This window comes from Pseudorca crassidens, chromosome 12 (assembly GCF_039906515.1).
Source record: "Pseudorca crassidens isolate mPseCra1 chromosome 12, mPseCra1.hap1, whole genome shotgun sequence".
Taxonomy (NCBI): domain Eukaryota; kingdom Metazoa; phylum Chordata; class Mammalia; order Artiodactyla; family Delphinidae; genus Pseudorca; species Pseudorca crassidens.
The window spans coordinates 26,030,011-26,043,457 of NC_090307.1; the positions used below are offsets into that span (position 1 = coordinate 26,030,011).

The window sequence follows — 13,447 nt, forward strand, 5'->3', positions numbered from 1 at the left end:
ACAGGGCTCAGGCTGGCATTTTATTACCTCCTTTAGTGATGCCCAGAGTGAGCTGAAATGACGCAGAATAGGAAATAACAATCTGTACTTCTTAGTTATCTAAGGTTAGAAGCATATCTTTTAATAGAAATGTCAAGACAACTTGACTTACATTTTATTCTGTGGCAGTATTATTTTGTTTGATTTGTTTAATTTGATAAAAGGCAATACATTCACATGGTTTAAAAATCTGTATATGTTTTATGTGTACATGCATACATAAAAACAACAAACAAACATCGAAAAATTTACCCTTCCCTCCCTCTCTCCACCTCAAGTAACTCCTGTTCATGGTGTGTGTGTGTGTGTGTGTGTGTGTCCGTCCCCATATGCATGTGCAAATACTTAAAGTTTTAATTGTCCTTTTTTACACAGAGAGTAGCTTACTAAAATATTGTACATTTTTTTTCACTTAATTTATATTTTAGAGATCTTTCCTTATCAGTTCTTAGGGAACTTTATCGTATACTAAATAAACATGAATTTTTTTTGTTGCTACTTTCCATTTTGATTATTATTTCATTGTCTGAAGTTCTTCTTTTTCCTTGTTTGTATTTTTAGGTAAAATTTTCAAATGGTAAAGTACACTAATCATAATGCTTAGTAGGATTAGATCTGACAAATGCATATACAGTGTATCAAGATACAGAACATTTCAATCACCCAGAAAGTTCTTTCATCCTCTTTCCCCCGAGAGGCAACCACTGTTGAAATTTTTTTCACTTCCAGTTTGTTTTGCCCCTTCTAGAACTTTATGTAAATGGAATCATTCAGTATCTAGTCTTTCATGTTCAGCTTCTCTTGGTCAACTAAATATTTATGAGATTCGTCCGTGTTGTGTGTTCTTCTTTTTCCAGATGTTTTGCTTTTCAAGATCTTTTGCGTTTCCATATATGTATTAGATCAGCTTGTCAGTTGCTATAAAAATACCTTGCTGAAATCATGATTGTAATGGATTTGAAAAAATAGAGCAAATATTATTAGGGAATTAGGGAAAATGGACATCTTGAGTCATTTAATCTAATATATTGTATTCCTTTATATACTTAGGCTTATTTAATATCTTTCAGCAAGATTTTTAGTTGTTAGTAAACAGGTCTTACACATCTTGCATTAATTAAACCTTTTGTCAGTATTTTATGTTTTTGACACCATTGTAAATGGAATTTAAATTTTTAATTTTCAAATAGTTTATTGCTGTAATAGAAATATAATGGATTTTTACAAGTTGCCATTAAATCCTACAACATTGCTAAATTCACTAATTAGTTCTAGAAGTTGCTTCAGAGACTTTCTGTGTAAACAATTATGTCATTGTTCAGAAAAAGTGTTTTTATTCCTGCTTTATTGATTATTGACATATGAAAAATATAAGTTTAAGGTATACAGTGTGATGATTTGATACACATATATATTACAGAATGATTACCACAATTAAGTTAGTTAACACGTCCATCCCCTCACATAATTACCTTTTCGTATGTGTGTGGTGGTAACTTTTAAGATCTACTTTCTTAACTTTCATATATATGATACAGTACAGCCATACCTTGGAGATATTGTGGGCTTGTTCCAGACCTCACAATAGGACAAATATCTCAATAAAGTGAATCACTAGGAATTTTTAGCTTTCCCGTCTATACAAAAAGTTACGTTTATGCTATGCTGTAGTCTGTTAAGTGTGCAATAGCATTATATCTTAAAAAATAAAAAGTGTACATACCTTAATTTAAAAATACTTTATTGCTAAAAAAAAAGAATGCTAGCCATCATCTTAGCCTTTACTGAATAGTAGTCTTTTTGCTGACGGAGAGTCTTGCCTCGATGTTCCTGGCTTCTGACTGATCGGAGTGGTGGTCCTGAAGCTTGGAGCAGCTGTGGCAATTTCTTAAAATAGGACAGCACTGCAGTTTGCCACATCGATTGACTCTTCTTTTCACGAACAATTTCTCTGTAGCATGCAATGCTATTTAATAGCATTTTACCCACAGTAGAACTTCTTTCAAAATTGGAGTCAGTCCTCTCAAACCCTGCTGCTGCTTTATCAACTAAGTTTATGTCATATTCTAAATCCTTTGTTGTCATTTCAACAACCTTCACCATATCTTCACCAGGAGTAGATTCCATCTCAGGAAACCACTTTTTCTGCTCATCCATCAGAAGCAAATCCTTATCCGTGAAAGTCTTATGAGATGGCAACAATTCAGTCCCGTCTTCAGGCTTCAATTCTGGCTGTTTCCACCACATCTGCAGTTACTTCCTCCACTGGAGTCTTGAACCCTCAAAGTCATCCACGAGGGTTGGAATCAAATTCTTCCAAACTCCTGTGAATGTTCTTAATGGCAGCTAGAATGGTGAATTCTTTCCAGAAGGTTTTCAGTGGACTTTGCCCAGATCATCAGAGGAATCACTATCTATGGCAGCTACAGCCTTACGAAATGTATTTCGCAAATGATGAGACTTGAAAGTCAAAATTACCCCTTGATCCATGGGCTGCAGAATGGATGTTGTGTTAGCAGCCATGATAACAACATTAATATTGTTGTACCTCTCCATCATTGCTCTTGGGTGACCAGGTGCCTTGTCAGTGAGCAGTAAAAATTTGAAAGGAATCTTTTTTCTGAGCAGTAAGTCTCAACAGTGGGCTTAAGTTATTCAGTAAACTATGTTGTAATGCAGGCTTTGTCATCCAGGCTTTGTTGTTCCATTTATAGATCATGGGCAGAGTTGATTTAGCATAATTCTTAAGGACCCTAGGACCCTAGAATGGTAAATGAGCATTGGCTTTAAAGTCACCAACTGCATTAGTCCCTAATGAGAGAGTCATTAGGAGAGTCAGCCTATCCTTTAAAGCTTTGGAGCTAGGCATTGACTTCTCTCTAGCTATGAAGTCCTAGATGGCATCTTTTTCCCATATAAGGCTGTTTTGTCTACATTGAAAGTCTGTTGGTTAGTGTAGCCACATTCATTAGTTACCTTAGCTAGATCTTCTAGATACCTTGGTGTCACTTTTACAGCAGCACCTTCACCTTGCACGTTGATGTTACAGAGATGACTCATCTCTTTCCTTAAACCTCATGAACGAACCTCTGCTAGCTTCAAACTTTTCTTGTGCTATTTTCTCACCTCCTTTAGCCTTCACAGAGTTGAAGAAAGGGCCTTGTTTTGGATTAGGCTTTGGCTTAAGGGAGTGTTGTGGCTGGTGATTCGTATCAGCAGTAAGGCTGTTTTTGCCTTTTTTTTTTTTAAATCATTTTTGTGTTCACAGGAGTAGCACTTTTAGTTTCCTTCAAGAACTTTTCTTTTGCATCCACAATTTGGCTTACTGTTTGGTGCAAGTGGCTTAGGTTTTGGCCTGTCTGGGATTTCAACATAACATTCTTCGTTATGCTTCATCATTTCTAACTTTTGATTTAAAGTGAGAAATGTGCGAATCTTCCTTTCACTAGAACACATAGAGGCCATTATTGGGTTATTAATTAGCCTAATTTCAATATTGTTTTGTCTCGGGATGGGGAGGTGGTGGGGGCAGAGATGGCTGGTAGGTGGAGCAGTCAGAACACATACAGCATCTTAGATGGGTGTGATTCATGGTTCTCCCAAACAATTGCAATAGTAACATCAAAGATCACAGATCACTATAAAAAATATGATAATAATGAAAAAGTTTGAAATATTGTGAGAATTACCAAAATGTGACATAGAGGCATGGAGTGAGCAAATTCTGTTGGAAAAATGGCACCAGGAGATTTTGCTTGACTCAGGGCAAATCTTCAATTTGTAAAAACAAACAAACAAACCCAAATACACAATATCTGTGAAGCACAATAAAATGAGGTATACCTGTATTGTTAATTATAGTCACCATGTTGTACGTTAGATCCCCAGAACTTTTAGTTCATCTTTTGACCTACATCTCCCCATTTCCCCCATACCCCTGACAACCACCATTCTACTTTATATTTCTTTGAGTTTGGCTGTAAAAAAGCAGTTTTATTTCTTCTCTTTCTAATATTCTTTCTTTTTCTCGCCACTGGCTACGACCTCCAGTACAGTGTTAATTAGAAATATATCATTGTTGACTAAAATTAAGTCATTAATTTAAAATATTTCTTCTTTCTAATATAAACATATAAACATTTAAGCAATAGCCTTTAGCCCCCCTTTCCCCAATTTTTTATATTGTGGAGTCCTTATCATATAAAGTATTTTCTACTTTATTTTGTCATTTCTTCTTTAACCCATGGGTTACTTAGATGTATGTTGTTAATTTCCAAATATTTGGGACTTTTCTAAGTATCTTTCAATCATTGATTTTTAATTTAATTCACTTATGGCCAAAGAACATAATCTATAGGATTTCAGAGTTTTAAAATTAACTGTCCTCAGCATGTGGTCTCTCGTATTTTTTTTAACCAAGAACGTCACAATATGTAACTCAGAAGTAAACTCAGTTTAGATCTCTGTAGATTATTCATTCATTAACGTTCAGTTGATACCTAATAATGCAAACCATTTGTCTGAAATAGTTCATTGATCTTAGATCATTGCCCGTTGACTCCAGATAATTATTGATCAGTTTCTCTTGGATCCCGGTGTTAAATAGAGGTGCCTCAGGCCTAAAGGGAAGGCAGAGGTAGTAGTACTCTTGTCTCACTCTTATTCTGTGCTTCTGTTTAATGCCTACAGTAAGCATGGAGCCTTTCTACTTTTATCTGTTTTATATAAAGGAATTCCCCATAAAGTTCACTCATTTATCAAGTATTTTTTGAGTCACTGTTATTGTGCTAGATCCTATCTTGTCCTTTGACTTTGTTCAGAAAACGCTGACTATACCATAGGATCCATGGATGACTTCTCATTACATGCCATTCTTTTTTAAATACATAATGATGAAAACTGATAGAGTTCCCTTGGGAGGTCTTGAACTACATGTCCCCATACACAAAGACTAGAAGGGAAGAGAAAATTGTCCTAAGTTTGGTCTGGTTTTTTGAGTGATGTAATTTGAAAGCCATTTCTGGGAAGAAATTAGCATTTCTAGAAAAATTTAGGCAGTTTTCTAGCCTCTTCTAAAGAACCAGGCACCCACCCACCCACCCACCAGCTGATTGTCAGGCACTGTTTTGCTCTCTTTTAAATATTCCATGTGCACTTGAAGAGGATTCTATAAATGTCAGTTAGAAGGTGGTTGATAGTATTGTGCAGCTCTTCTATGATACATAGATTTTTTTTTCTTTGTAGTGTGACTGTCCAAAGAGTTACTGAGATTACTCTGATGGCTGATTTGTTCATTTCTTCCTTTAGATCTGTCGGTTTTTGCTTCATGTATTTTGAAACTGTATTTTTAAATGCTTACAGGATTGTTAATGTCTTCTGATGAATTGTCCCTCTTAATGTCTCTTTTTACTTTGGTAATATTCTTAGACTTGAAGTCTTATTTCTGGTACTATGCTTTATTAAACTTATTGCTTGTATGAACTTTGTATTTCCACTTTTGTATTTTCAGCCCATCCATATATTATGTTTAAAGTACATCTTTTTTTGTAGACATTTTGCATCCTGTATTCATTCTGACAAGTCTCCGGCTTATTGGAGTATGTGGTGTATTTATGTATAACATTATCGTTGATGGGTTGGACTTACTCTTTGTTTTACTCTTTACTCTGTTTTCGGTTATCTGTTTTTTGTTCTTTTCTCCTTTCTTTCCTTTGGGCTTATTTTTTAGTATTTCATTTTAGTTTGCTATATGCTCTTTAGTTACTCTCTTTTGCCCTTTGTGTGTGTGAGGGGGAGTTGCTTTCACAGCGACAATATGCATCTTTAGCTTTGCAATAATGTAGTGGTTTTTAAACACCTCCTGTTGCTTCTGCTGCCATTGTCATAAATTACACTACATGCTTTTAGAGTTACAGTTTTTTTCTGTAGTTGGTCATATCCTTTTTGTAGAAATTAAGAGACGAACAGAATATTGTCTTTCATATTTACTTACATACCTATACTTGCTAGTTTTTTAAAAAATTTCCCCCTGATTTAGAGTTTCCATCTGTTGTCATTTCTCTTTATCCTGAAGAATTTTCCTTTAGGCATTTCTTTGTGCAGAGTCCGCTAGAAGTCTCTCAGTTTTTGTTTATCTGAACACATTTTTGTTTTGACTTCTTTTATGAAGGATACTTTTGTTGATTATAGATTTTAGGTTGAGGGTTTTGTTTTTTCCTTGCAGCTCTTTAAAGCTGCTGTTCCATTATCTCCTGGCTTCCACTGTTTCTGATGAGAAATTGCTATTCACGTCTTTATGCCTTTACATGTATAGATTGCTCTGGTTTGGCTGCTGTCAAAATTAAACAAAACTGCACGTTGTTGGTTAAAAGTGGTAAAAACAGATTTTATTCAGTAACCATTCCAGCAGGGGTAAGATCTGAGCCCAATTTCCGATTTGCACAGAGGTGACTGGGAGAATGAGGGAGTAGCAAGGGGTTAATGAGTGGGGTCTGGAACAGAGTCAGGGAAGTGAAAAATTACCCAAAAAGTGGGTACGAGGTTTGGTCAGTGTCCATGTGATTTAGGCCATCTGTGTCTGCTAAATGGCATTTATCGGAAGTTAGACTTCTGCCTTCCCTCAGAGGGCAGACTGGAAGATGGAGACCCCATTTTTCCTGGTGATTGGTTACATTTCAAAGGAATGGTTTTCAGGTCCTCCCCTTCTGAGTTGTAGGAGTCATGTGTACATTTCAAAGAGACAGGAAGGATTTACAGTTGTAAGCTTTTTAAATAGATGCACTGGGAAAAGGAGGTCAGGGGCCTATGGACCAGTATTGGCTGGAACAAATGGTTAATTCTTTTGGCAGCCTTGAGCTTTTCCAGGCAGGAGCTCAGTAGGGTCTGGGTCACACCAGGGACGAGGCCTTAGGTTGCTAGAAGCCATGTTAGAGTTTGGTCAAGTCTCTAACTGCAGGGGTTTGGATGGAGTCCTTTGTGCCAAGTTTTTATGCTTCTCACCAGCTTAAAGATTTTCTTTTCATCTTTTGTTTTTAGGAGTTTGACAGTGATATTCCCAATATGTTTTTGGTTGTTTGTTTTGTATTTAAACTGCTTGGTATTCACTGAGTTTCTTGGAAGTTTAAGTTTAGTTTTTCACTGAAGTTGAAGATTTTTCAGCCATTATTAATTAAAAATTTTTTTCTTGTTCTTGCTTCCCCTCTTTCTGGGACTGCACATGTTACTGAGACTGTTTATTTTGTTATTCAGTCTTTTATTTCAGTTCTGATTAGATAACTTCTATTGATCCATCTTCAAATTCACCAACTCTTCTGTCTTCTCCAACCATCAGGTTAATTTTTAATTTCTGATTTTGTAATTTTCAGTTCTAGAGTTTTCATTTAATTTGTTTCTATATTTTCCATTACTCAGCTGAGATTCCCATCTGTTCATTAAGTCCACGAACATATTCATAATAGTTACTTTAAAATTCTTGTCTGTTAATTCATCTTGGGGGTCTGTTTTTACTGGGGGTAACATTTTCTTATTTCTTCTCATGTTTAGTATTTTGTGATTTTTATACTGGATATTTGGGACAAAATATTTTAGAGACTAAATTCTCTTATCTTTCTCTGAAGAATGTTGATTTTTGTTCTAACAGATAGTTTTGGGTGACCTCAGAGTCCAAACTGCCTCTGAGAAAAGAAACAGCTGAAATCTCAGCTTAGTTCTTTCAGACTTTTAAGCACTGGTTTTCAGCAGGCCTCTGCAGTCTCTCCCACATGCATAGTTTAAGGGTCTGGGCAGAGTTCATACCCCTATTCAGATTTTTTTTTCCCTTCGTGGCTTCCGTCATTATGGGATTTCCCTCTTCTCTTTCCAGCCTTTCCAGCAGCCCCAAATCCACCCTCTGATTCTGCAGGTCCTTAAAACTGCTGTTTTCTGCTTAAGGTCTAGTTGCCCTGGGTAGCTTACACTGTGGGGTGCCTTTGGATATAGAGCCACACAAATGCAGCTCGCATCCAGTGCAGTTCCCCCCTTACAAAGGCTGACTTCCCTTCAATTTGTATCTGTTTTTGGTCTCTCTCCACTGTTATCAAATAGTTGATTTTATTATATTTTCAAATAGTTAATTTTATTATATTTTGTTCAGAGGCTCTCATTTTTATCCAAAGGAAGATTTCCCTGATTGAGGCTACTCTACTGGCAGAATCTCTGTTCTGTTTTGTTTGTGTATTCTTTTGTTAATTGCATACTATTTCCATTACTGAGGATTTATAATGTGTTTCAGGATCTGGTAATGGCCAGTTTCTTCTTTGTCAGAGTTTTCCTGGTCATTCTTGTTTATTTTGATACATTATATCTCAGGTAATTTTATCAGGGTCTTAAACAATTTTTTAAAATTTTTATTGAGTGCATCAGATATATAAATTTGACAGAACTGATATCGCTATGATGTTATCTTCCTGTCTAGGAAGATGTATGTTTTTCTCTTTGCTCAGTTGATTTTTGTGTTCTTTAGTAATAATTAAAATATTTCTTGGTGTAGTTTTGACACATTTATAATTACATTTATTCTAGGTGCTTTGTATATTTTGTTATAAATTGATTCTTTGAAAAATTTTCATATATAAACAAGGAAATATTTTACTTGATAGAAGCAAATTTATTATTTTTAAATAAACTTTCCAATTTGTGTGAGAGAGATTATAATGATCAGTAGAACTGAGGCTTAAATATACCTTGTGATGGCAGTGGGAAAGTGGCCGAGTTAGAGTTGGGATTTAGGTCTTTCTGCCTCTAAATCGATTGCCTGTTTTTAACAACTACTGCTTATTGTTCTCTGATACATTTCAAGGCTTGAATAAAGCACAACTTAAGCTCTTCATGACCTATTACATTTTGGTTCTCATGTCAGTTCCAGAGTTAACTTGAGTGAAATGTTCATTTTAGTCTCATAAGAGCAGAATAGCCTCATTATCTACTCTTTTATCAATCATTTTCCTCAAATTATTTTCAAAGAGAGAAGAGTAAGATGCATACTGTTCCTTCTGAGGTTTAAATTTGGATTCATGAGACTCTAGAATTTAGTTGATTTTATTGTTTTAAACTACATGGTGCTGTATGTTTCCAGTAGATATTTGATAAATATCCGAATTAAAGGACCATTTATGTGATGGTTGTTTAGTCAGTACACCTTTGGGAAAAAAGGAAAGGTCTGAATTATCCTCCAGTTTGGTTTTTTCTGACTTTTGTCGTCTGAGAAGTGGAAGTTAGAAGCCTAAAAACCAAGAGAATCTGTAAAATGTCTCAGAAAGCTGCTGGAAAGTGTCTGAAAATGTATTTTTAAAAACCACCCAGTATTATACTTACTGTAGCCTCCAAAGCACGGCGTGAAATGTTTCTGCAGCCCAGTGACTGTGCAGAAGGCCCTGTAGCCCTGAAGCCCTGAAACCCCGCAGCCCACTTGATGTGTTGTCCAGCCACAGGAAGACAGCACTTTTCACCAGTGCCCTTTGAAATGCTGATTGAGTTAGCTCATTAGCAAAGTATACATCTGGAATTTAACCAGTTGTTTAATTTGATTTTCAAAAGTTGTTTTGAAATATTTCTTTCTCTTCCTTTAAATTTTGATGATTTTGTAATATGTAAGAAATGGAATAGAGTTTCAGAAATTATCTTTTGACTCTAATTTTAAAAGTATGACTTAGTTATAACTGAGACCCCTTTGGCTGTCATTAGTTCCATTCCAGACTGTTTTTAAGCACCTGTTCTTTTCTCCTTTTCTTCTCTTCTCCCACAGATGAAGTGGTAGCAGGGAAAATAGGCAGACTTATCTCTGGGCTGCCCTTGTTCTGGAAAGAAATGTGGAAGAAAAATTTTGAGATCTTTCTGGTGTATGCCTTTCAGGTGTATTAATGAGAAAAACTAGATAGAGCAACTTTGTCATATTCATACTATCTTTTATGAATTTTGTCCTTTCACGTATCTTTAGTCCTCATAGCAATTTCTTAAAACTTTTAAGGTAGTATGCTGCACTAGAATGACTTCAAAATCCATTTCCGTGTCCTTTACAGTAATAAGAGAGCAATAATAATTTTCAGTAAAACTGAATATATATGTATCTCAAACAAATAACCTGGAAATCTTAACTGTGGGTATATGTCTATTTCAATTGGAATTTTACCTATATTAAAAATACTAGTTGACATCCATTTTTAGATAAGTTTTGTTTAAAAACTGGGTTATAAAATGAAGCACTGTTAGTAAGGCTAATGGCATAGGATCCTTCGTTGTGAGTAGAAGAAATTGGAAAAGGCATAGGTATTGATTTCATTAAGCTAGAGAGCATTGGTGTTCACATTTTAAAAACATAATCATAACTTATCTGGAGTCACATGTTCCATTTTATTGGCTTCCTTCATATAGAAAATATAGAAACCAGCACTACATGCCTGTGAAAAAGTGAAGCAATGTATATTTTCTGGGTGAAGGAAGTATTCTGTACATTTTCCATGTTTTACATCATGGTAATTTGAATAACCATGCTTCCATGTTCACATCAATTTTTTGTTTTTCAATTTATGCACAGCACTTGCTCTGAAATTTGGGGACTGAGTACACCAAATACGATAGATCAGTGGGATACAACAGGCCTTTACAGCTTCTCTGAACAAACCAGGTGAATATTCTGCCCTCTATCGAATCCTAGAGATCTTGTGGGAGGGAGGGTGTTTTGTAAAGACCTATAGTGGGTTGCTTAGTATAATTTTGCCTTGGATGTTTCCTTAATGTAAAATAAGGCATGGCATTTAAAATAACTGCTTGCCAGTATTAAAAATATATTAAATGTTTCAGCTGATGTTTTATCAATGAAATTCTAGTTTTGAATCTTTTTTAAATTATTGCATCCCCTAAAGAATAGAAACTTTGATAACTATATTCTCATTTTAGTGTGAGGTTAGATTATAATCTGTCGTTGGCCTAATTTTTAAGTAGATACATAACCAGTTTTTTGCTAAATTTCTTGCTATCATCTAAATCTCATCTGTATACTAATAAGCACATACTTATTTACTGAACCCCTTATATCACAATTAATGCCAGGCTAACTCGTTTTTATGTTATCTTTTTTTTATCACCTTATTCTCTTTTTTGAGCATATTGGTATTGGTCCATTTCATCTCATCATATTCATCACCATCTGCATTTATGTGTGAGCTGTGTAGAAATATACCTCAGTACTCAAAGCAATCACAACTGGGTAATGAGTTACATTAGTTTTAGTAAGTTACTTTTACATCATTGTTGGTATTTATCATTCTTCACACTAGTTCCTTTTTTTGACAATTCTGTCACCTACAGAAATAATGCCCTTAAAAGCCTCCCTAAATAAGAGTTTGATTCACTAAAGATGGAAGTTGTTGACAAAAGTTTTTCAAGTATAGCTATATGATACTTTTTTTAAAAAATCACTTTTTCCCCAAGCGGTTACCCGTTCATTGACATTTGAGTCATTTATGTAGCATATTTATAAGAAACATACCCTAGTGTTGCTGCTTACTTTTATATGAGATCCATTAGATAACACATTTTTCTTCCTTGTACTCACTAAAACTAACTAAACGTCTGTCATTCCTTTCTTTATGCTCTTATTGTACTAATTTATCTCAATTGAGAACATTTTTTTTTTTGAAGTTCCCACCTGTCTTTTCCCTTGCTTCCCAATAGGTCTCTTGATGGTCGTCTTCAGGTATCTCATCGGAAAGGACTGCCGCATGTAATATATTGCCGATTATGGCGCTGGCCTGATCTTCACAGTCATCATGAACTCAAGGCAATTGAAAACTGCGAATATGCTTTTAATCTTAAAAAGGATGAAGTATGTGTAAACCCTTACCACTACCAGAGAGTTGAGACACCAGGTAGGAGAAGTAGATTTTTTTCCCCTTGTTTTAATTAAATGCTTGAACTTAAGTGTATTAGGTACTCTTATACCTAATTGACCCAGGGAAATTTTGGTATAAAACTAATAAATTACCTTAAATTCAGTATATTTTTTTGGCAGTAATTAAAAATACTTTTAAGTTTTTTAACACATGTTATGGGAAAATATATCTTAGAGGGAAAGATATCTTAGTTTCTTGGAATAGCAAGCATTTCACATCAAAATACATGTCTAGGAAATTCTAATCCCACAGATACACAGTCTGCTTAGAACTGAATGATATGTCTTATTACTTGTCTGCTGTACTACCTGTTTTCAGTAATTTTGCTCTTTGTTTTTTTGATGTACTTTAATGACATCATTTGCATCTAAGCAGTTCGGTAAAACTCATAGCAGGACTTTCAATTTACTTAGCTGTATACTTGAACTGTATACTTATACTGTATACTTGAAACTAAAAGAATACAGCTATATTTTCAAAAAATACCCCAAATCTGATTTTACAAATGTTTCTGCAACCTTTCCGATGAGGATTTATGAACTTCTGTGGTAATATAATATTACCAGGATCACTTTGTCCCCAAAAGTACAAGATAAATTGGAACTTGGAGATTTAGATTGTGGACTATGACAAGTTAAAATCATAATCAGGTTTGTCAATTTCTCAATAGCCAAATAATGCCAAGTAGGTGGATCCTAAACTTCAAAAATTAATGAAAACTTTTAATACAGGTGTCACCCTCCCCTTTGCTCTGCCATTGACTTGGATTTCTTTTACTCTTTTAGTTTTGCCTCCGGTGTTAGTGCCACGGCATACTGAGATCTTAACAGAACTACCACCTCTGGATGATTATACCCACTCCATTCCAGAAAACACTAATTTCCCAGCGGGAATTGAGCCACAGAGTAATTATATCCCAGGTATTTTTGCCTCAGAATCTCCTAAAATTTGGGATAGATACAAATTTTGTTCATAAATGTTCAAGTATTAATAAATTATGGTTTGGCTTTTTACAATTTTTAGTTCTACAGACATAGCAACACGTATGTTGTGCTGAAAATCAGAAAACCTCTGTTTTAGTTGTTTTTCATCTGGGACTCAGTAATGCTGATAAATAAATGAACTGCATGGTTCTCAAATTCTGCTCTATTATATTATATGTCCAGTAATATCCCATGATATGGAAACTACTCTTTTAGTTTTCACTGTTTGTTAGGACAACAGCTAATAATTTCTTCCTTTTTTGTCTGTTTCCTTTTTTTTTGTTTTTTTTTTCCTAGCACAAACTAAAGGTAAAAGATTGAGCATTTAGCTATACATAGGATTTTTTTAGTGTCTTTTTTCTCCTTGTGTAATATTTATCTATTCCGCTCTTATGTTTATTTTATACAACTGAAAATATGTAAGGAACTTGGAGTTTCAACTACATTTAAAAAATTGCTTTGTCTCATCATGGAAATAATGCTTGTTCATTGGAGATA

General features: G+C 34.8%; 1 protein-coding gene across 3 annotated transcripts in view; it reads left to right on the forward strand.

Moving 5' to 3' along the window:
* Positions 1–13,447, forward strand: part of SMAD2 (SMAD family member 2) — a 104,333-nt gene that overhangs the window by 47,835 nt on the left and 43,051 nt on the right. For 2 of the 3 annotated variants that reach the window (XM_067699159.1, XM_067699160.1), the window contains exons 4-6: positions 10,610–10,699; positions 11,749–11,942; positions 12,752–12,886. In XM_067699159.1, coding sequence (XP_067555260.1) covers positions 10,610–10,699; positions 11,749–11,942; positions 12,752–12,886 — 419 coding nt within the window. The remainder of the gene's footprint in view (positions 1–10,609; positions 10,700–11,748; positions 11,943–12,751; positions 12,887–13,447) is intronic. The other variant, XM_067699161.1, reaches the window with a different exon arrangement.